The sequence below is a fragment of the Tinamus guttatus genome, unplaced genomic scaffold (assembly GCF_059628265.1).
Source record: "Tinamus guttatus ecotype Peru unplaced genomic scaffold, ASM5962826v1 Tinamus_guttatus_pri_ptg000211l, whole genome shotgun sequence".
Classification (NCBI taxonomy): domain Eukaryota; kingdom Metazoa; phylum Chordata; class Aves; order Tinamiformes; family Tinamidae; genus Tinamus; species Tinamus guttatus.
The window spans coordinates 9,535,815-9,560,132 of NW_028288745.1; the positions used below are offsets into that span (position 1 = coordinate 9,535,815).

The 24,318-nt window shown below is 34.6% G+C and overlaps 1 protein-coding gene across 2 annotated transcripts; it reads right to left on the minus strand.

Moving 5' to 3' along the window:
* Positions 1–1,062: 1,062 nt before the first annotated feature.
* BTBD8 (BTB domain containing 8) lies at positions 1,063–24,060 on the minus strand. Of its 2 annotated transcripts, XM_088524537.1 has the most exons (15): positions 23,922–24,060; positions 20,837–20,926; positions 18,577–18,657; positions 17,486–17,582; positions 16,750–16,838; positions 16,433–16,535; positions 14,364–14,546; positions 13,540–13,677; positions 12,371–12,500; positions 9,847–9,908; positions 8,145–8,781; positions 7,698–7,785; positions 6,971–7,110; positions 3,316–5,664; positions 1,063–1,987 (listed from the first exon to the last, which is right to left on the minus strand). In XM_088524537.1, the coding sequence occupies exons 1-15, from the start codon at positions 23,993–23,995 to the stop codon at positions 1,518–1,520; spliced, it is 4,731 nt and encodes a 1,576-aa protein (XP_088380663.1). In that variant the 5' UTR covers positions 23,996–24,060; the 3' UTR covers positions 1,063–1,517. The 2 variants fall into 2 exon arrangements, with proteins under 2 accessions (XP_088380663.1, XP_010221195.2); XM_010222893.2 differs by lacking the exon at positions 23,922–24,060 and having other exon boundaries at positions 17,486–17,562; positions 20,837–20,893.
* Positions 24,061–24,318: the final 258 nt, after the last annotated feature.

The window sequence follows — 24,318 nt, forward strand, 5'->3', positions numbered from 1 at the left end:
AGGACACTATCAGTAATGTGCAAAAGCTTGCAAAACTGATCGTGTTATCTGTGGTTATGGCTAGTGTAAGTTGGGCACTTATCTTACATAGATTTAATAACAACAAAATCAGTATCTTTTTCCTGCCATCTGTTACCCAATTTTGATGATGCTACTCCTTTTAATGACTAAGAGGAGGTAAAACACTTCCTCTATAGCTGTGTGGAAGGTAAGGTTTACTATTTCCATAACACAAGTATCTCGGAAGGCTTTTTTAACCTTTGCTGAGGGAGGAAAAAAAACCAAAACAACTCACAAACCTGATTGTTTCAGGAAGAGTTTTGACTTACAATTGTTTTCTGACTTCCCTCTTTCCCGTCATGTCAGTCTTGTCCACGCACAACTTAATAGGCAGAAACAGCAGAATGAGCAACACTGAGAAGTGTTTTCCATTTTACTCTCCTTCATCAGAAAAATCGTTAACACTTAGTCTACATATAAAAGTTACACTTGAAAGATACTAATGAAGATGGAAAGATAGAAAAACCCTGTTTCCCTTACAAAAATGTAGCATATATGAAAATAAACAAAACTAAATCCATGATAATTTTGCCCTGCCTCAGTCACAAAAGAGTGCAAGTGTAGTGAACTGAAGCCCAAAGATACTTCTCATGCAAGTCAGATTTCTGATGTAGCAGGGACCAGATTTTTTCTATCAGTACTTCAGAATGAAATACACTTTTGGAGATACTAACCCTATTGTCTTTAGAACAGAGTCTGCATCCTGCCAGCTCCTCTGAATACACGCACTGTCATTAAAAATATCATTAAAATATGTACTTTTCTAAGAAATGGTGTCCTTCCTAGATTGCTGAAATCTTATTTTTGAACAAAAGACAAATTAAAAAAATTATTGGAAACTTCTAAGCAAAAAAACCCCCCCAAAATACAAAAATCAAATCTGGAAGAGAGAGACGGAACAAGCTGCTCATATTAATAAAGCCCAAAGCAGATTCATATTCAAACATTCTCTGTAAACACAACTATACCTTTCTGTTATTTAAAGCAGTGTTGGCACACATCACCTTTTGACACAACTGTTCTAAATCTTTATTGTTGTAAAATCAAGTCACCATATAAAGAAAAAAAAAAGGAGGGGGAAGAGCTCTACTAGTTCTGGAGTCATCTTTAAATTCTTGCTCAATTAGAACATTAAATGGCAGAAAGGAGTATAAAAGGGAGAGGAGAACCCTAGATTTTTCTTTCAAATCATCTGTTTTTTCTAACAAGTCTAGAAAATACATGCTCAAAATTGATTTTAGAAAAAGACATACATTTAAGCCTTGAAAAATTATGGTACTTGTGATTAAATCTAGTTTATAAATTAATGTATTTACCTCCTCACATCAGAAAGATTGCCTCAGTATCAAGAATTGCATGTTCTTGACTGATGCAGTATTTAATTATTGTATGGAAACAGCACATCAAAAATAGATTTGGGAAATGGATTGGAGTCCATTTGCAAACATTTAATCACCTTAATGATGGGTTTCCAGTTCAAGGATTGTCCATTCCCCTTGAGGAGAAGAACAGTCTTCAGATGAAAAGCTTGCCACTGTAATGCTTGCTGAAGAATCATCAAGTGGAGACATTATTTCAGTCCACCTACTGAAAGTGTCAACTTGTGATGTACCCTGAGGATTCGAACCATCTCTTGCCAGAAACAGTGTCTGATTGATAAGACATTGTGCTAAATTAAGGTCTTCAGGAACAGAGTTTTTGAAACCTATATTTGAGTCCTGCTCAGATAATAATTGCCTGAGAAGAGTCCAATCCTGTTCTGCAAATTGCTGATCTTCGAAATCCACATCTAGATCTGCTGTTTCCGAATCCATCCTCTGCTCAATTGCTTCTCCAACATCCATCTCATATATTGGAGAAAGGGTTTTTGGAGGTCGATGTTCATACATGCAGGTTTGTGCCATTGTGTCATAATCATCTATGTCTCCTGAAATAATTCACAATACTGTACAATGTAAAAATTGTGGATGATCTTCCCCTCAGGGCTGTGTAGAGCAAAATTTAACTCATTCAGGAAGGTCATTCCAACCAGGTTAAAAAAAGGGGAATGGGGGAAGTAATACAAAATAAGACAAAAATTGAGGCAACTTATTTCCTATATAAAAAACAAAGCACGGTTTATAAATTAAAGCAGTAATCACCACTGGTAATTAACAGTAAGCCTCCATTATAAAGTTTCTGATACAGAAAGTGACAAGCTATGTAAGTATACATTTAATGCACATGAAGTTTTTCATTTACTACACAAATTAAATTTGGACCAGCAGGTGCATGGAGGGAATTAATAGAGAATGATTACTGAATGGTGACTTACACTATGTCAGCTTAGAAAAGAATTAAAAACAAAATAATTTATTGACAGGCTATTTCTATACTGCACATGCAAGGGCAGCTGCAGGCAAGAGCAAGCAAACAAAAAAAATAGTAGAGCTTTTAATATCTTCTTCTGTAGTGTAGCTGAACATAGGTCATCATCAGCATTTCATTACTCTTGAATACACAATAGTTATCAGCACTATTGTATATTTTTGGTGGGATAAACTGAATTACTGATACAAAGAAGACAAAACACAAACAAGTAGACAAGTAATCATCTATGTTAAACAAGTTAGAACTTTTCTGTATATAATTATTAGTTCTAAGTATAATCTCTCTTTTAGGAAATTAGCTTTTACTGGTAAAATTTAGAATTGTAAGACACCTCAAAAACACTAAATTAGACTTCAGACCTGCTCCCACTGATGTATATGGCAAATATTCAATTATATTCAGCGGGAGAAGGATCCAATTTTGTGTATAATATAATATATAAATAATTTACAACAGTAATGCATATAGCTGTTAAGTAAACAGTTCAGTGCGCTTTAGTTAAAGATTATTACTGTAGTTATTGCACATCCCATTCAGACATACTATATGTCAAGCGACAAAACAAATACTGAATTTCCATCAAAAGTTGATGCTGTCATTGTTAGATTGGATCAAAAATAACTGAACTACAGACAACTGTGTCCAGTCTTCCTTTTAGCATTACATAAAATCTGTTGTCTTGTAGTAGTCAAGTTTCTTATTAACAGCTGGGTATTTATGGATATTTCAAACAGACAAGCCTTCTGCACTCATGTGAAATACTTTAAAGTATGTAATGTATTTTTTCAACCAAAATTACTTCAGTTCAGGATTCAGACAAACTGCCAATGTTTTCCCTATTAATTTGCTTTCGAATGACTGAATGTTTCTATTTCTGTACATTACCTGGAAGTAAATCAGTATTAGCGTATTCAGTAGTTGCTGGTTGACTGTCTCTCACTTGACCTTCCTGAGCCAGTAATTGATTCTTATCGGGTTCTACAGGTTTTATAGAGCTGCTCTTTTGCAGATCAGAATCAGCATCTCTGTGATGAAGATCTAGATGACATGGCCTTTCTTGTGATTTTGCATCATTGTCTAAGTATTTATTGCACTGCTGAAATTCACTAGCCAATTCATTTTTCATATTTACTTTTTGCTTTTCTGCTGGTGGACACCAACTGGCTGCAGAATACCCCTTCTCTGGACAGTCTTCTCCAGTCATTGAAGCACCTTGATTCTCCTTTCCTGGAATCTCAGTATCACAAAGAAGGGAACTTTCACTGTTATCCAGTCTGTTGTCTCTGTCCTTATGCTGTTTGCAGTCCAGGAATCCATCTTCAATCTCCAATGAGTATCTTGAATAAAAAGCTGGCCCGTGATGCTCATGAGAAACACTGTCAAATACATCTGAAGGAGTAAGAGAATCTACTGAATGCTGACGTGATGTAGGAGCTTCTAGTCTATCATCTGATCCCAATTCTTCACATTCATCTACTGAAAGTAAAACGGATCGTTTGAAATTTTTACCTTTAGAAAACTCCTGACTTGCAGTATTATTTTCTGTTGCATCTTCAAAAGCCAAATTATCAATTCCTTGAAACTGCTGAGTGGGTACATCCGATGAAGGAAAGTTTTCTGTAACGTTTTCTGCTTCAGACCTGTCCTCCTCAGTTTCATCAGCAGAAGAGGAAACCTGGTCTGTTTCCTGAGTAAACTGTGCATTGCCAAAAGTAGAGCTTTCACTTTCTCTAGTATTGGTCCTTCTTGCACTTTCTTGATGTGACCAGATCTCAGATCTTTTTCTTGGTATTTCATCATCACTTGTTGAATTAACACGGAATACATCAGAACCCTCTTTTTTCATTTTCACTTCTATTCTTAGGCTGCTGTCATAAATTTTTAATTCCTCAGGTGTACTTGTATCACTGCTGCTTCTCCCAAGAAAATCATGGCATAACATAGTGCTACATTTGGAAATCCCTCTTTCATTGGATCCTTCATCATCCTGAGAGCCTCCAGCATCATAATCTTCTGATCGTGGTTTTATATCATCAGAGGATGTGGTTGCACTGCCAGTATCTGATTCAGGACTCTCTTTTGGATCGAGTGTCCCTGTGCTCCAGTGGTCCACAAAGGGAATTTCTGCATTTTCATGGTTTTCTGGCATTTCTGTAGCATCTATAGGCTCTATGTAATTAAGTGAACATTTTTCTGTTGCTTGTTCAGTGGTACATTTTGAAATATCATGTAAATCTTCTTTAAGTGATTTATATTCAGTCAAGGCTGATCTATCACATGACTCATCAGCTGTCAGAAATCCCTTTGTATTAATTTGAGATGATATTTCATCCTCTTTATTGGATATCCTTTTAGAGAAGTTTGGTAAAATATTTTCACCCTGGGTAAGACCCATTTCTGCGTTTAATGCATTACTTTTTTCAGCATAGACTTTTGTTGCTTCTGAATGTGTCACCCTTTCTCCTGAAGCAGCAGCCTTTTGATTGCTTTCCTTGGAAAAGTCTGAGTATCCATCACTAGTAGACTCGGCGTGACAGTGAAATTCAGGAATATTCCCATCTGTTTTTGCATCTTTAAGCTGTTTAATTTCAATTGCATCTCCACATATGTGTTTTGCTTCCACTTCATTTTGGACAGAAACATTCGTTTTCAGAATAGTTTGTTCGGTAATTAGAGGAGAAGAAGAATCAGATTGTAATTTGTATTCCCCACTGTCGGGAGGATTCAATAATTTCTGTTTATCATGTTGACGGGATTCCGAAAGTACATCTCCTTTGCCTTCTGCCACCAAAGACTTCACACATTCATTCTGCTTTGCAGAGCTGCATTCGTTATTATGAAGCTGAACAGCATCAGCCATATGTTTTTCAAGTTTCTGTCCTGAAGCTCTGTGCTCAGAGGTGTGAATAGTCTTCTGGACAACAGGAGATTCACTTCTTGAATGTTTTTGGGCAGAGGACTGTGATTTTAATAGAGCTTGCCCAGCTGTTTTCAATTTTGTGTCTTTATTGTTCATACTCTCACCATGCTTTGATGGAGTCTGAGTTTTAGACATTATTATTTTTGCAGAGACTTTTGCTACAGGTGTTTGCACCTGTTTAATGCTCTTTTTCTTAGTTGAAGGATTTTTTTCTGAAAGTGTTGTCTGAGACAGATGTTGTATAACACATTTTTCTTCATTTTGTTTTGGAGACATTCCTGATTTCAGTGAATTTGGTGATCCCACCTGAGATCCTAACAAATAGGAGAAAAAAAATCATCAATGTAAAGTTTGTACATTTCAGTCAAAGTGTACAATTTATGTCACTTGAGTAATAGTTATTTAACTTCTTGTGCTAATGGATTTAAGAATTACGAAAGAATTAAAAATTAAGATCTTAAATACTAACACTGGACAAAAATATCATCTTTCATTTATATGCCATCTGGGAAACTAAAGCACTGTACAGACTGTACACAAAAGAGTTACTTCACCTGTCACTGACGCAGTCATCACTGGAGTAGAAAGCAGCAACTATCTAATAGTGCAGTTTAGCACAGGAAGTGATGAGCACTGTATTCAATTTATATTGCAGAGGAAATGAAAGTAGGCAGAATATAATTTCATTAGTTACAATACAATTAGAAAACTAGAATTAATATCCTTGCCCTGTTAGAAAATGCTGCAAGCTCTTTAATGACCACAAATTGACAGGACCTGTGTTTTATATATCATAATACATTTAACTTGAACACTTTTTCCCCCACCTCAGTCAGTCAAACTGATATTAAAATGGTTAAAAACGATTCCATCCTTAACATTTTGCATTGTTTCACAGCAGATCATTCTCTGTAGTCTAGAATATAATTTCCCATACTTTTGAAATCAAGAACTAAGTTCATGGCGTAAACAAGTAACAGTAGAGCTACAACTAGGGTGATCAAAAAAAAAAAAAAAAAAAAAAGAGGAAGGTATAATCTAACAATGCAAACAATGCATAAGGAAATTAAATTCTAGTGGTAGTTCCAACAATAGAATGATTCTCTTGACTGTAGCTTATGTGCTTGTGTATGACTGATTTTAAAATATTTGTGTAGATTACGTCTTCTATGTAATTTTATAATACAGTTATTGCAACTACTTCCCTGTAACAATAAAAAAAAATAAAGGAAGCATTAAACCGGTACACAAGATTCTTTTTAACCTAAATGTTTATTTAGAAAGCTAGTGGTGAATCTTTAATACTCTACATACTATAAATGTTTGATATATAGAATTACTATTGAACTCAGTGGTGGCTCTAAGTGCAGAAGTATCATCAAAATGAAGGACTGCAGAGCAGATTAGAGGCAGCCTTCACTGCCAGTTGGTGGATGTTTCTGCTTGTTTAATTATTATGAAGTTGACACACATTCATTTATATTTTACAGTTTAGGGCTGTCAGCAAAAATGAAACATGGAAATAAACAGAATTGTTCAGAAGATATTGCCAAATTTTTGTGCTAAAAAATAGTGCAAAGCTTTGCATAACAATGGAGCACTGTTTTGCTGAAACTTTACCTTGGTTTTTGGGAGAATTGATAGGTGTGTTCTGCGCCTTTTGCTGAGTTACAGAATTGCTACTCACAGTCCCTTTTTTCTTCAGAACAGTTTGCACGTTTTGTTCATTACACCCTTTTCCAGTTGATTTTTTTGTCACACTGGGAACAAAATATATGCGTTATTTTTAGATTTGTACCTTAAGATCCATAAATGTTTCATGAGATTTAAACAATAGATCTATTTTAATATGCACAAATATATAATGAAAATAAGGAAAATGCAACCTAAGATTAATAATTTCTTTTCTCTTTTGAGAAGAAATGCATATATACGTGTTTATGTATACGTGAAAATAACCAGTTTTACAAGGTCTCAACTGTCTTCCTGTCCAGTGTTTTTGTAATTCAATCTAAGCTATTCCAGAGGTGACAATTTTACAGCCTTGTATAATCAGAACAGTCCAGTATGTAGAATTCTGAATGACCTATAACAACATCAGAATGATTAGTATCAAACAAACACAAAGGAAAACAAGGTTTTATCTTTACAACAGCGTTTCCAATAGCTCACTAATATTTTTGCTAGCAATGTACAACAGACAACTGTTCTTAGAAGTATTCTTAGGTTAAAAAAAAATAAATTAACTTAGCAGCAAGTATAAAAGGTCAAATGAGGAAAAAAAAAAAACAAACACCCAAACCTTTCATATACATACATATAAGTAGCATACTGAATTGTAACAAACCTGCTTGCTCCAACATTAGCTTCAAGCTCAGTCTTTTTTTTGTTGTTGATGAGTCCATTTGATGTCTTCAACAACGACTTTGTTTTCCCTATAGTAAAGTAAAGTCAAAGTTAAGGGAGAAAATGTATGGCATACAAATACTGAAGAAATTCCAATATATATAAGTGAGATATTGAAAACTGTAGATGCTAAACCTGGAAGACTTCACCATGTTACATGGCCACATGCTGATGATAGACTTTTTCAAAACATCACAAAATGAAGTTTAATAGAGGAGAAATTTAATATTCTTAATTGAAGTTAATATTCATTTATACGGGAAGATGGGAACGCTACTAGTCTAGAATAGTTCTTTGTTTCCTGAATTCCCTAAGCTGTATTTCAGCGTATGACCAACCTGTAACCAGACGGGATTAATACTTTTTCTTTTTTTAAATTTTAAATTACCAGTATTTCTTTTTTCTTCTTCTACCGATTTATCCTCTTTCTGTTCTTCTGTCTGTTCACTGGCAGTCTGGATATCCACGCTTGAATGTGTTGATTTGCTGGAAGCTCCTGCTCCAGCTAGGGAGGAGGGAGATTCCTTCCCTGTGGTTTTTTTCAGTGGTTTGATTTTGACCTGCACACTCGAGGTTCCCGTCAGCACTTTAGGTCTGGCACCTGCGATTTTCCCCTCTTGGTTCTTTAGTCCTTTGCCACTTCCTGAATTTTTCTGTCCACTTGCAGATGATGCCTTTTCAACATCTTGCTTGGAAAGCAAACTTTCAGCTTTTACATTCCCATTATTTTCTATTTTTGGCTTTATAACAGCTCTGGCCTTTGGTGAAGAAACTTTTTCTCCAGGTTTTGAATCTTTAGTAATCTTGGAAACTGTTTTTTTGCCATCTTTCCCCTTTACATCCTCATTCTTTGAAGCCTTATTAGCAGTGTTTCTATTGGTGCTTGATGTATGTCCAGATGCTCCTAATCCATCAGATTTCATTTTATCCTGATTAGTGGAAGTATCTCCCCAGCAATCTTTCCTGCCTTGTTCTGTCCAGAATGTATTCTTTATGCCAACTGATTCACTAATGGATTTGTTTAGCTAGGAAAAAAACAACCAAAGAAAGAAAGAATGGAGGAAAAAAAAAATTATTCAACTGAACCATCCATAATCTTTTGTTTTTGAAACACAGATAAAATTTTGGCAGTATATGAATCTAAAACAAGATTGGGCATAGACATTTTTACATATATATAAAATAAATTTATAGACATATATATGTGTTTCTTTTCAGCTCAGATTACAGGCTTTCGAGGATAGAAACTAACTGCAGTGCCCAGTAAATCTCTTGTGCGATACGGCTCTATATAGAGGATATGGAAACGTGTGAACAAAATCCCAATTTTACATTGGACAGATTTTTCTGCATTATTTACATGATTAGTGTCAGCTGAAAGAAACTTTTTTTGAGTTATATATACACACATTTCCAAAAAAGAATAAATACTATGAATTATAAACACAAAATCAAAATTTCATTTGAAATATATGAGATACAGGGAGTTTTTACACCGTTACTAAAATTATCCACTAGCTACTGCAATTTGTTCTGCATTTCTCAGGTAATTTATGGAATTCAAATTATTAAATGAATGAAATGAAATTTTGTGATACCAAAAATAATTACATTGCATCCAACCCTTATGATCAAATCATATAAAATCCATACTATTTTTTCTACCGAATAGTTATGTATTATTTAGAATGAGAACACTGAAATGTATTATTTCAGAGCAGGGAGTATCACAGATTGTGCTGTGATGCTTGTGACAATCCCAGAGATTCATTAGCTCAGCACCAAACCATTTGCTTTGGGAAAGAGAGATCAGTTTCATTACGTAGCAACAGGGGAATGTGAGTTTCTGAACACAAATTCCTTTTTGAACTATTTATTTGGGCTTGTTCATTTTAAAATGTAGTAGAGCATAGGACTGTGTCCTCAATAACCTTCCAATAATGGACATTACCGATTTCAATGATTTCTATGTAAACTTTCAAAAAAATTCCATTAATATGAATTATGAACATTGAAGTAAAACGTAACAAGGAAAACAGTAAAATTTACAAGCATTTAAGTACTTTTAATACTTGGATGTACATGTTTACCTGTGAGCTGCTGAATACAGGTTTTTTGCCAAGTCTTCGATCATCACCTTTGTCAAAAGCAGCTATAGAAGGGAAAAAAGTATCTTATTTACTATTATGCAGAAGAGGAATGAGACACAGCCAACAGTCCAGCCTACTCAATTAATAGGATCTGAAACATCGAAAGCAATTCTTTAGGCCCTGTAATTATTCTGGAAAAGCTATTTTTACTGACATGCAAATGTTAAATGGAGAAATACGTGTTTATGTTTAGCACAAAAAACGTGGTGTCTGTAGTGAGGTCATGCGACCATAGGCAAGTCGTTTAACTCTTCTGCTTCCCCATCTCCATGATAAGCTCCACTTCTTCCTCAGGCTTAGTTCACGCAAGGCTTGCAGTGAACTGAGGTCTTTGAAAATGCATACAAAATTTACCTCCCAAAAAAAGAGACTTTCAACCTTTGCAGAAGTTCTAAAGGCAGATGTACATGATAATATGTCTTTAGTCAGCATACAGCTTAATGCCACGAGTTATCTTATGATTGTCATGTGAAATTTTCAAGGCAGTGAATGCCCTTTTTTTTTTTTTTGACTGTTCTTTGGGAGGGAAGCGATTTCAATTTTAAAGCCTTTGAATCAATCATGCTTGTAGAGTACAAAAAGGATATTTATAGATACTGTACAGACCCAAAATCAATAAGGATTCTTTGTTTGTATTAATGTTCCAGTTGGAAAAAGGTTTTACCAAAAAAAAAAAGATTAAAAGGAAGCACTCAAGTCTGTCATACTCTGATATACCAAACATACATACAAAGACATATGCATGTATAACAGTAAGAAGAAAATTCTGCTGAATTCTCATTTGAGATACTAAAAGTGATTTTATATAGGTCCATAAAAATCACAGAAAAAAAGATAGGCTGAAAATGGCACCACAGGGATCTAACGCTTTTCCCAACAATGACTCTGCACATTAATGCACGCAGTATGTTACACAAAATCCATACAGACTTGTGCCTGGGACAACATAAAAAAAATGTTGTGAATGAACAAAACCATAATATTTTGTCATTTTTCCTTTATAGTGTGCTAATTCTATATAGGCTAAATCCTTAAAGAATAAACCACCAGTAGCAATCTGTAAGATGAAAGTTGATTTAAATTACCCCGGACAGATTTCACCTGAAGATTAAAATTAGTCTGACAGTATTGCATAATCCCTTCACCTACAATTAAAAGTAGATAATTCATCCAAACATTCCAGTCAGTCTGTTTACAAATAAAATGTATCACAGTTCTGAGTTATAATCTCAATGATAAAATAATTTCTGGCAAGATGGAGTTCAGACAACTAATGGCAAACCACAGGCTTTTTTTTCCCCCACTCCACTGAAAACTCTAATGTAAAAAAGCCTAAACATAATTTAGAAGAATGATGCAAACAAATTAAAAAAAAAAAGGAAAAGAAAAAAAAAAAGGAAAAGAAAAACGCCAGCTTCTGAAGGTCTTTATAATCCAGGAAGAAATCATAAACCTGTTCTATAAAGTAGCAATGAGCCTCGCTTGGCTACACCCCTAAATCACGCTTACAAAGACTGACACTGTATCTTTCTCCCACATGTAATTCTCGAATAAAATTTTAATCCCCCTGCAAGCATAAATCATTTTATTACTATCAATATTCTAAATGCTTATGTCTTCAACAAAAAGGACATTCAAGTGTTTACCCTTTCTTTGAATCAAGTCATTTGAACGGACAGAAGTGTCCAGGACATTTTTTTTCTAACAAAGCTAGTACTCCACCATAAACCTAATCCTGTCATCTGTTCTGCACCCTCAGAATATTTGAGTACTTCAAAACAAAGAAGTGTTCAGAACAAAAACTCCTTTTTGCTGGAAGCTGAAGTACTGCCTGTTCAAATTTTTAGAGACCACGATGCAGCTCCTTAGGGGCTCTACGGCAGCAGACACAATATCACAATACCAACCAACTGTGCAGTCCAGCCATCTGCATATACTCACAGCCCACGAGATACCATTATGTGAGAGACAAGCAATATTTATGCAATTATATAAAAATCCAATAAAAAGTAGAAACCGAATTCATAGAACTGCTGGAACTGATAATCAGCTTTGTGCAGACTTAATTCATCCACAGTGCTCATCTCCTTAAAAAGGAGGCAGATCTCTTTAAAAAGAAGGCAGGTTAAGTCCTACTGCAATATTTTCTATAATTTAGAGTAGCTGTAAACACGAACTGAATCAATCTGCATGTCTTTAGTTGCTATTGTATACACTCCCAGGAGAGGGGAAAAAAGGAACAGACAAGAGAGACCTATTCACCGAAAATGAGGTGCTGATTTCCCTGTCTGCAGCTAGCTAAGCACGCTATTTTGCTTTCAGTTCTGAAACTCCACTTCAGAAATTAGAATTCGAGTACCACAAATCTTGCCACATTTTTTTCCTAGCTCCCCCGATACTGCCTAATTTTTGTATACTAAACAGATTATTAAACAGCTATAATGCCCTTGGACACCGCACATACCTGCCTCTATTTTTTGTTGATGATCTGGCTTCATCAGCTTCCAGCTTTCTGTGTGACGAACAGCATAGAAAGACTGAACCAGGAAGACCCAGAGCTTATCACGCAGAGCCTGGATCTTGCACGTAAAACCCTGTGTTCAAGCAACAAATCAGCAGCTGGCGAGAGGCACATTGTCATAGCAACCAGTCATTATTCCTTTCAGAATCTACTTACTCCCTAAGCTAGATCAATGATGTCATCACTTACATTTCATGATGGCCTGGTAGATAGAGATGCTGTTTTTGAAAGCATATTGCCCATCACTGTAATTTTTACAATACTTTGAAGTCAAACCATGCTAGGCATGCTAAAGCACTGAAAAAACACAACATTCCTTTTTTTTTTTTTTTTTAAATGGACTCCTTAATAGCACTTTACTATCAGCTATGTCACAACAAGGTCAAATACTCTGGGGAAAAATAATGTATCTGATTAAATTTTCATTGCTTTTACCAAGATGATCTACACCAGCACCAGATTGCAGTAATTCATTTTGCATTTATTTTTCTTTTTTTCTGCTGATAGTATCATTCTGGATTTTAATCAGTGTGTCATATTATTCATAAATTATTTCCCGCATTACATTCAGCCACATCTTAAATATTATTATTCATTATTCTAATTGTGGAAAAATACACAGCATGTTACCCAGAGACAGACACCTCCCCCAGTCCAAAAATACAGACACCAGATTAAGACACTCCCTTACTTCACAGGATGGAATTTTAAACAAAAGCAACTGTTCTGTGTTTTTTACCCAGCAAGGAAAAAGAGACAGACAGACAGACATGCAGACAGACAGAGAATAAGCTCTCTTCCCAGTAGGTAAGAGCATTGAGCATCTTAGCCTTCCCGCATCACAAGCTTAAAATGACAGCAAGGATCAGAGCAGGTAGGGCTTAAGGGGAGGAAAAAAAAAAGAAGAAAAAAAAAGTGCAATTATCCATGAACTACCGCCCATATTTTCTGCGGTTCCAGCAGGACTTTGGACTGAGGCTAGTGCCTTTCTCTGTTCATCCCATTGCAGGACTGAGTCACCTGAGCTCAATCTGCGTCATCTGATTTGAATCCTTACACGAAACAATACCAGTATATCTTTTCCTTCAAGCACTTTGTATTGTAATACCTACCATCTCTTTCACATTTGTGGAGTTCAACAATATATCCACAGCTACAAGAAGCAAGCAGCTATTTTCAGTATTAATACTTCTTTCAATTGCATTAAAAATTAGTTCTAGAAGGTCAGGTTCGCTGCTCATTGCCTGTGCCTGAGGAAACAACAAAGGCAGCCATTTAAAACAAGCGTGTACTTTGTATGCAGAAGCCCTGCTGAACAGAAAGGGCTGCTCTCACATCAGTGTGGGAAGTGTGCCAGAGGCCCAGCATTTTCCTGGGTACCTATTCCATACCCCTTCCCCCTCCAGACCTCTGGTTAACCCAAACTTGAGGAACATACAGCCTGTGATGAATTTAAAGCTACACACAATTCTGAATCCAAAATGTTTTAACAACTTCATACTTAATATTTCTAATTTGCTACTTATTAAAAATTGTTCATGGGGAAAAATAACTTGGCAGATGATTAGGTGAGTTCTAACTGTCATTTGGGGGGGACTCAGTGTTATGGAAACTTGTGGGAAGCTTACGCATATACTTTTCTCTGTGAAACACAGAAATTGTCCCACTAAATTCACTGGAATTTCTGCATGCCTTAAGCATATATATGAACGCAGCATTAGCCCTTAATTTACTTCAAAATATCACTGATAAAAATGCTTAATTCTTTATTAAATTTCCATTTAAACATACCTTAGAACAACAAAAATCTGATTATGTAGCAGCCTGAACTACCAAAAGTGTAAATACATTTTTATTTTTATATGTTTTTTATGCATGCATTTTTATACAGGCATTTTTATTGCACCATCATACAACAACTTGGGGGGATTTTTACCTGCAAAAAACTATAAAAGCCTTCATTTTTCACTATATGTAGGAAGTTTGCCACAATAAAGGCTATGCATTCTTCCTGTAGCCTAGATGCCAAGGCAACAGCTTTCTCAGTCCATTTCACTTGAGGAAGGCTGCAGATCAACCGGTCACTTTCCATCAAAAGGAAAGGAGCATTCTTGTGGTTCTTAAAATAAAAAGAGAAGTTAACCTATTGCAGAGTAACCATGTAAAGAATTGCTGCTTATAATACCAGTTCTGTTCAGTTACACAAATATCTAACCATGTATTAGTTTTCTTTATTTAAATAAAAATGGATTTTGATAATTCAGGACATTATATCTACACTTTAAAAGCTAAAGCAAAACCCTGGAAATCTAGTGCTTCCATTTTGCCTGCTGAAGATGGGCGATCAAGCTCTCAGTAGCATTTATGGTATTTTTCAACTATGTGTATATTGCAAACCTGAACACGAAATGCAAATCAGACCTGAAGAAACTGAATGGAGAAGATCCTTTTATGTCCTAGAAAAATACAGTAGCTTGTTTTAGAAAATGAGAAGCAAAAGGCTCATACTATTTAACTGGATGTAACTACTAAGTTACAAGTATTAAGTACAAGTTATACAACAGACGACTTTAAAAGGGATTGTAAAACATATAGTAGCCCCTCTAAAATTAATGCTGGACCTTTCTTCTTTCTCTTTTGAGAACTTGAAGCGTTTTTGCAGATTCTGAGTTGGAAAAACTACACAGTAAATTCTACATATTTTTGGACTTGGTGCCACAAGGCCTCAGAGTGAAGTGTTCAGGCAACAGAACTGTTCTGTGGGCAGAAGAGGCTTTGTTTTAAACTTGCAGTTCTAAGACCTTTCTATGCATCAGTCCATAAAATATGGGTGGATCTTGCGAAGACCCAGCCACACTAATGTTAAACTAGCAAAATGTCTCTTGACATATTATAATTGGCAGAGAGGGGAAGAGAGGCCTAAGGTGGCTTGGCTTTAACTTTATGCTTCCTGACAACTGTCACATTAGGGTGATACTGGAGCTGCATCTACAGTGCACTGTCTTTACATTACATATCTGAACTACTTGAGCAATGGTGCTGGCGCAACCACGAAGACTCATATATCAAAATGGATTGATCTGCGAGAACCTGAACTGAAACTACTCTAGTAGTTCAGTTCTACTACTATACATGATGTAGACATATGTATGGCCACAGAGGTGTATATATGCGTACATATAGTAGGAACAATGTAGTGTACTGATCTATTATAATAGCAACATACTTTGTTGTAACAGCTATAGCTACAGTCTGCCAGACCAAATTTTCTGTTAATGGGTTAAGTTCAAAGCAGTTGCTTTAAGTCAACTTAGTCCACTCACATAGCAATCCTTAACATGATTCAGAAATAAATAAGTTTAGGTAGATCTAAACTGAGATTATAATTACATAAGTATATATAAATGTACTACAAAGAGTGAATGATTAGCTTTGAAGGATAAATTCAACATCATCATATGTACAATAGAAAATATGCATACATGCACTGTCCTGTTACTTTATTTTGAAAGATTAGCTTGACTATGAATAGGTGACTTCTGATCAGTGGTAGTCAATGATCACTTGAAGTCTACAAAAAAACAAAAACAAAAAAATCCACCATCCTACCTTTCCAGATCAGAATATAGGTAAAGAGGAAAAGGGAATCACAAATGCTACCATTTGGCACCCCACCCTCAATGTTACTGAAAAGAGTAAATTCATGTGCCTGTGTGTCCGAATACACGATGCTGTGCTATGACAGCACAACTGTATTTACTAAACTGCTTTGTATTATTATGCTGGACTTGTGCATGATTTTCATTAGACTATGCTACATGAAGCATAGCAACTACATCTGCACATCAAAATCTGTTCTTAAATTGTTATTTTAATGAGATCTTTATATACCATAATTAATGTACTACAAATTTAATACTGCATTTATTATCTCTTGAATTACTCTGCAGAGCTAAAAGCAAAAATTTACATATTTTTATATGAAGCACACCATATACTACTTACCAAAGACTGAATCAACATAACAAGACAGTTGTTTTGAAGTTCAGCAGGTAAATTGGCAAAGCTTCTCTCTGACAAACACTTGGCAAAATGTTTTTGTACCCATCTGTTGAGGGGAAAAAAAATCTTTTTCAGGTAAGAAACAGATGAAACAATTTTCGATCTTCCCTTGTTAATGTTAAGTGATCTCAATAAAATATTATGAGAAAAAAAGTAAAAACCTTGAAAATTTAATAAATTCAATCTTTCAAAATAAATTGATTTTAACTGTGAACAGAGAAATAGAAAAGATAAACTTCATTTTATTTTATTTTACTTACTTCATGCAAGGAGCATATAGGTTTTCCACTCCCAATGAATGAGCAATAGCCATGCATTCAAGTACAGGTTGCGGTTTTCCAGGAATAGGCTACAGTTGTTTGAAAATTGTCACAATTATTGTACATTCTTACTTATACAAACTGTACAGGAGTACAAAATCTTCAGATCAGTCAGAAGTACTGAGAGCTACCACAGGATTTAAGTTCGTTTGCCTTTGTGCAGAACAGGGAAGTGATCTGCCAGCATACACGTCAAAAATGTAGCATTCAGCCTAACGAGCCTAATGCAGAAAAAGGCTCAACTTTAAACAGTTGTATATTTTTAGATTCTTAAATTGAACAAAAGTATTTTAAAAATATATGCCCATTACATCTGATACATAAATATACAGTATTTCCATAATTGCACTCCAATTATGAACAAGTTATATATGCACCGGACTGTATTAGAGTCCATATAATTTAATACAAGTTTAAGTGATGCAATGGAATACTGCTTTTCATCAGGGGCAGATGGCAAGTTCCCGTAAGGGGAGGATATCCAGGCTTGCTCTCAGCTGCAATCTCAGTGAATGTAACAGCTCTACACAGAAGAACAGGGTCTGCTGATTCAAGCTAACCCTTGGCCGCACAGCAAGTGATCCCGTCACTGTGATCTGTAACTACAGAATCACAGTTCTTCCCTTTGGCTTTGTGGATGATAAAGTAGCATGAGAATTCATAGATCTAGACTTACCTTTTGGAAAAAATTGCAGTAATCTCTCTTCAAAATGTAGATAGCTACTTCTTTCAGTCCATCTAGCCCATACATATCTGCAATACCCAATATGTGGCTAAAGAAAAAGCAGTAATAAGAGGAATCAAAACCAAAACAAAACCCTACATTTTGATATGTACATTTTGCTTATAAGACAATTCACACACTATATTTCACTTGTCTGTTCAATCAGAAGTTAGTACAGGCAATAAACTGGTAACCGTGTGTGAAACTCTCCAAAGAAGAATCTTCAAACAGGGACATTTATCAACCTAAAAATAGTCTACCCAACCACTGATTCCAATCAACATAAAAGTAAGCCTCAATAACTGCTTGAAAAAATGTCGAGAAGACTCTCACTTTCTCTTTATTTTAAAGAGAGCAAATGAAAGTATATCTGTACTAGCAGTTTTGGCTTTTCATAATTTTTCTTTCTAAGGGTTACATAAAATGTTATTAATGACATAGTATCTGAGAATTGTATCACTTCTGAATACTAAAAATGCTCAGTGAACAAACTATTAATTTTATATACTAATCAATAGCATAGAATTATTTTCTATATCAATTACTGTTTTAAATGTTGACACTGTGGTGCATTATAAACACTACTATATTTTAGATAAGCTTTTACTAACAAATTTCTAAAATTCAGAAACTGTAGGGTTTAAATATTTTGCAAAGTTCAATAGATGATATATAAATTATTTCAGGAAGCAGTTATACATTTCAGAAGTAATTTAATTGGTTTAGAATTACTGTAGATTAGAAACTTAAAAGATTAGAAACTATGGCAGAAAAAAAGTTAACAGTTACATTGCTTGCTACTTTTCTCATATAATATTCCAAAAATTACTGGCCCACTTTTTCCAGTAGCTGCTGAGTAAACAAGATTTCTTCAACAGTTTTATTTTTAGAATGTCCTCAAGTATGCTTAGATATAATGATCACATTTGACATCTTTGTCTTATTTATACTAGATGTTTTCTAGAAGTCTTCTTTTGATATAACTGAGAGAAAACAGAACAGGTATAAACTGCATCTAAAAATAACTGGAAGTTGACATATACCCAGCATCAACTTTGTCTGGAAAGTCCAGAATACCTCCATATATAAAATGCAAGATGACACTCATTTCTATATGGTTTATGCTGCAAAGGAAAAAAAGAAAGAAAAACATCACTGGAAATAAAGACATATACAGAATAAAAGCTATCACTTTTTTAGCCAAAGTAATTGGTCAAAGGGCTAATACATCATAAAGCCTTTCAGTGAATGGAAGGTAAACGACCTGATAATTTTACATTGCAGTAGTCTTGGAGGCAGGAAATACTTTATCTAAGGGATGGCATTATGGGTTGTTAGCTACTCAGCAGTCTTGGTAAAACTTTACGATACTTTAAATCTTTGAGATTAGTCATAAGCAAAATAGCACCATATACTAATAATATCTGTAATAATTACCTAAACTCTAGATTATTTATTCTGATTATATGGAGGAAAGTCTCTTTTTTAATTAAATCTTCTTTACTAGTAATGACTGAATTGTTAAGTAACTGTACATCTCAAAATCATTCTATTATTTTAATTCTTGGTTTTAGGAATAGATTCAATAAAAATACACTTAATAGTTCTATTACAGTGCTAAGGAGAAAAGTTTCATCTCAGAAGAGAGACAGTCTCTATGGCTGTATTCAAAATAAATAAGGAGAAGAAACCTGAAAGCACTTCACAAAATTGCCAGTTGCTTCTCTGCATTGCTCCAGCCCCAGAATGGACAGAGGCCCAGAATATGTATTTTTACATGATGGACAATCTTCTAAAAGTACATCATTGTACTTACATATGTATATCTCAATGTGTAATTTTCAATGCAGTGTACATTAATATAAGCTAGCCAGGCAAATCCAGCTCAGACCCTTCAAAACACTAGCTACGTTTAAGCAACAGACATTGATGACTGAAAACAAAAGAAAAAAAATGGTTGCAACATGCTAAGCAGCAAAATCACCACAGTTGTCTCTCTATATATTAGACACAGGCTAGCCATAAAATCTGCAAGGAGGAGTTTCCCTGCTGTCTTGACAGCTGTTATCCTATACAGAATTTTCATTATTTCAGAGTAAGCCATATGTACTTTATTTATAAGTGTTTAAAAAGACAGGATGAAAATATGCACAAAGCAGAAAAATGAACTAGAAAAGTTACAGTCAATGGAGATGAATCTTAATATTGGAAATTACAAGAATTTGGCCTGACAATATACTTGTATAAGGATTAAGTACTTACAGGAGAAAGCTTTTACTGGAAAAAAAAGATTAAAATTTCTTTGATAAATATGAAAATCAATTTCAGGGAGAGAAATACCAGAATAACCGTTGACCACCAACCTCTAAAACACATACTGCATATAGCATAAAAGCTAAGCAATCTATTACATTTAAAGGGTATTATTTTTACCAGCATTCAAAAATAAGCAAATCAACCAAAAAAAAAGTTATGATTCTACAGTAATGCAATAATAAAAATATGACAGAGAGAAGATAATGAAAATACCAGAAAGAACCACTTGGCCAAGCGATTTTATATTAAAATAAAGCAAACATTTTGCAGCATTGCAAGGCACATGATTCTCTGTGAAAAAAGCTGAATTGACCAATATCACACAAACCAAAAGAGCTAACATTATTAGCTTGCTTTTACTGGAAAATCAAAATCTTTTGATTGATTTTTGTGATATTGAAAAGAAATAAATTGATCCCCAGTTTATCTACAAAGTCCTAAGTATTCATCCTACACTCACAGCTCAGTTATTTTCAGTACTTGTATTCAAAGTCACTAGAAACAAGCATGCTAGTACTAAGTATTTTGGTATATGATACTGAAATATCATTATTTAACACTATTTACGAAATACGGATGTTTGTCATTTTGTCATAAATAGGATTCTCTTATTTTACAAAGAGCCATGAAAATAAATTACACTATCCAGTCTTTTGTGGTACTTTTCCACAACATCTGTGACATGAGGCAAGTAGGAGAAGGGCAAAATAGTCTGTGAATACTAAAACGTGCTCTATAAAAAGGGTAGTACTCTCTTTTAGACAAAATAAAACTTCTTTCCTGTTCCTTCTGACAATATTAACAAATGCATTTTGAACATTGTTTTGTACTGAAGTCAAAATACTGTTCAGGAAATATATCACCCCGAACAGCACGTCAAGGCACATTAATCTCCAGCGCTCTGTAAGCAGCACAGTTGCTGTGTATTTGCAGTGATTTTAAATCACCTACCTTTGCTCCCATGTGACTTGCAAAGACAACACTTACCCTTGAAGAGTGATGCGCTCTTGGGAGCTTTCAGCCCAACTTCCACTCAACATCGCAGCAAAGTAACTAGATCTGGCACATAAAATGGCCCTGAGAGAGACAAAAAGTAAATATTATTCCACTAGATACAAATATTTATTATGAAACTCTTTGATAATGTTGACTTAAATCTTTGCCCTCTACACATTAAGCTGTCATTGCATACTGCATGCCTTTTCTTCCAGAATGTTTAGAATTTCATAACATGCTAAAGAAAAGAGAAAGGTTGGTATGCTAGATTTCCCAGTTAAAGCTTGCTTCTAGTGTGACTAACATTCACAGAGAAGCCTATTGCCACAAGCATTCTCTTCTTATATGATATGAAATTGCAAATCTATTTATCCCACTTTATTTACAAAATAATAGTATATATCAGCTGTATATATATGCACATATGTGTACACACAGCACTGTTTTAGCTTTATCATTTTAAGCTCTACCACAAATTCCATTTGTACTAAAAAAAAATCTATTTATTAAAATGAAAAGGTAAGTATTAAACTGCCCACCTAACTGGCACATATTAAAGATGAAATAAACTTGATGCTAACATAACCAGCAGTATGATTTGTTTCCAGCCCTATTTGAGAAGAACTTTCAAATACCTTTGTTCAGACTATTACTCTGTATTTCCATATTCAAAAGGCATAACAGGATATAAAGAGGCTAACCTGATTTACTACTACTTCCGTGAAAGACAATAAAGGCCAGGAATTTATCTAGCTCAACATCTCTATCAGTGCTAGATTGTTCAAGAGACCTTTGCGGCAGAGACTTCTTTTCTTGAGGTAGAAATAGAAGAGCAAAAAAAAACCTGCTTTTGATTTTAACCTTGCACATTTTTACCAGTGACAGTGTCAGTCTTTATACATTCTATTTGGCCTACTATAGCTGGAGATGGTATTCTCATACATGCAATTTTTTATGACACCTACTAAGCTTCTGATTATTTATAAAATGACTTCGTTACTTATTTTCTGTAGTAGGTAAATGTTCTTAAAAAAAAGCTGCATGAGAATACTCTCTTTTAGATGTTTTATATCTGTTGGTTCACAAAATATATCAGAATGCTCATTTTTGTATAGGAAGAAGAAAATTTTAACCATTTTTTTTCTATTTTTTACTCTGGGTTCTTTTATAACTCTCCTTTCTTCTTTGAAAGTCTCAGTTGACATTTCTCACACATCACTCCAGTGACTCAGCCAGCAGTAATTACACTTGTACAGAATGTTTCACATCGGATTTAAATATGTCCATGCTTACAAGAGCATTATAGCACAGCTCTGGATATGGGAAATTCTGCACTTGTGCACACACGCACTTTCTTGTTCTTACAAAATGCAGTAATAAGTATCATGAAGATGTGAAATACTGTGTCTCTAATATTATCAGTCTGCTACAAATTAGTTTAGTAATGACCAGGGTTAGATCAACTATAAGGATAAGCATAATTGAAAGGAATATTTCAAGAATTCATTTTAAATTAAAAAGGCTACTCATACTATCCACAGGCATGTAACATACAACAGTGATAAAATAATAATTTATAAAATAAATCAACATACCTAACATGAACATACCAAATGCCTGAAGTAAAATTATCTGAACTTGGCAGAATTTGTGCTACAGATTTTTTACTGAAGAAGTTGTATTGCTAAGTACAGACTCTTTAGACATTACAGCAAAGCACTGATGAGACATAACTCTCTCATATCATTCCTCCTTGTACTATACAGCATCTCTTAGAAACTTATAGGGCTTCACGGAAAAAAACAAGGACTACTGAAATAAGTGGTTTAATACTTTATGCATGTATTACATCCTGCAATATGAGAAACCTCTCAAAATAAATCAATCATGTAGGTGTTGTCACCACGAATATAACCAAAATTAGCCTTCCTTTACCGATTCCTACTGCTCACATGATGTGGTGCTCAAACAATTAAACCTTGCATCTGTTTCAAAACAGCCTGTAAATCTCTGATTTACTGCCATGATATTCTGACTAGAATAGCTACATTGGCTGCAGGCAGTAAGCGGCCTAAACTGAAGAAGCTCTGTTCACTGAATATTCTGATGGAGTTTCTTTTTGCATTGAAGTATTTGTTTCTCACAACTGTGAAGCTGAGAACATGCCTTCCTACAGACGAGAGAGAAAAGTGCCATGTCTGACTGCAATCCATTTTGGGAATTCTGAAAATATCCCCATCTTATGATTAAAAACAAAAGCAAGCTCACCATTATGATCACTATGTCCCCATATCTTCTGTAGGGATATGTGTAATGTAATTAATATAAACCCTCCCATGGGTGTGCACTGAGAAAACACTGAAAGTGGACTTTTTTTGATCAGCTCTCTTAGTTTTATAAATAAATGCAATATAAACAAAAAAATTAGCTCTCCAGTTTGCTATCTCAAATACAAACATCAAACATACAAGTAAGAAAAAAAAAAGATATTGCTTCTTTAATTTGCTTTCTTAGCTAGAAATTACAATTTTTACATGGTGTGGAACTTTAGAGCTAATAAAGACTGCTGTCCTCTGAAGAAAGAGCTCTATTACATCTGCTTGGCTGGAGTAAAAAAAAGTAAAATCAGACTGTGCGCACGGATTCTGAAGAGCTAAAAATATTCCAATTCCTGAATATTTCTAAAGATATGGTAACCTTATTTAGAAATAATAAATATATGTTAATTACGTTTTTTTTGTTTTCTCCAGAAAGCACAGATCTTTTAAAATGTTAGCAAAGAACACCTAGTATTTATACACAACTTTATACTAATTACATGAGCATACAAGCCTTAAAAGTACTAAAACTCAATTATTTTCAGAATAATTTCAGCTAACAAAAGAAATCTGCATTAGTAGCAAAGTATGTCCACCTCTGAGATAAAACCTGAAAAATGAAACAGTTCACACCTCTGAACAGAACATCAGCAGAAAACAACATTGGCAATAATTTACTGGATAGATGGCACCAGCAGTGTTTTATTTTACAAGGATGTCTGCTGAAATACTTCATGCTAAATATTTAATGAATGTACCTGTGAGCTTGAAACTCTTTGCCTTCTACACAAATAGTAATATCTGGACAACAACACTTCTTGTAGAGCATCATTAAGTCTTCTCCTAATTCAGATGCAGTTTCTAGCTTGGAATTACCTGCAGGTGGCAGGGGAAAGAGTTATTTTTAGTTCTTCCTGTGTAGACGAGGCTACTGTCAGAGCATAGATGATTTGAAATATTTGACTCTTACGAATCAAGTTTGCTGAATTACAGAGAAAAGTTTGGACTGCTGCAGATATAAATGCCCAATGTCTGATGTGGTGTCAGGTTTCTACTGGTCTGGGAACTACTCCAGCCAAACTTGTATAGCAATTCATTTTTTTCATGATGTGAAAGAATAAAGTGGAGCACAATATATGAATATCCGTAGTAGTC

Coding starts and splice junctions, on each gene's coding strand:
- BTBD8 (XM_088524537.1), bottom strand. CDS start 23,995: ATGATGCTCTACAAGAAGTGTTGTTGTCCAGATATTACTATTTGTGTA. Junction 7,786..8,144: donor AGAAGAAAAAAGAAATACTG/GTAATTTAAAAT, acceptor ACTTTACTATAG/GGAAAACAAAGTCGTTGTTG. Junction 5,665..6,970: donor CAATTCTCCCAAAAACCAAG/GTAAAGTTTCAG, acceptor CCTATTTGTTAG/GATCTCAGGTGGGATCACCA.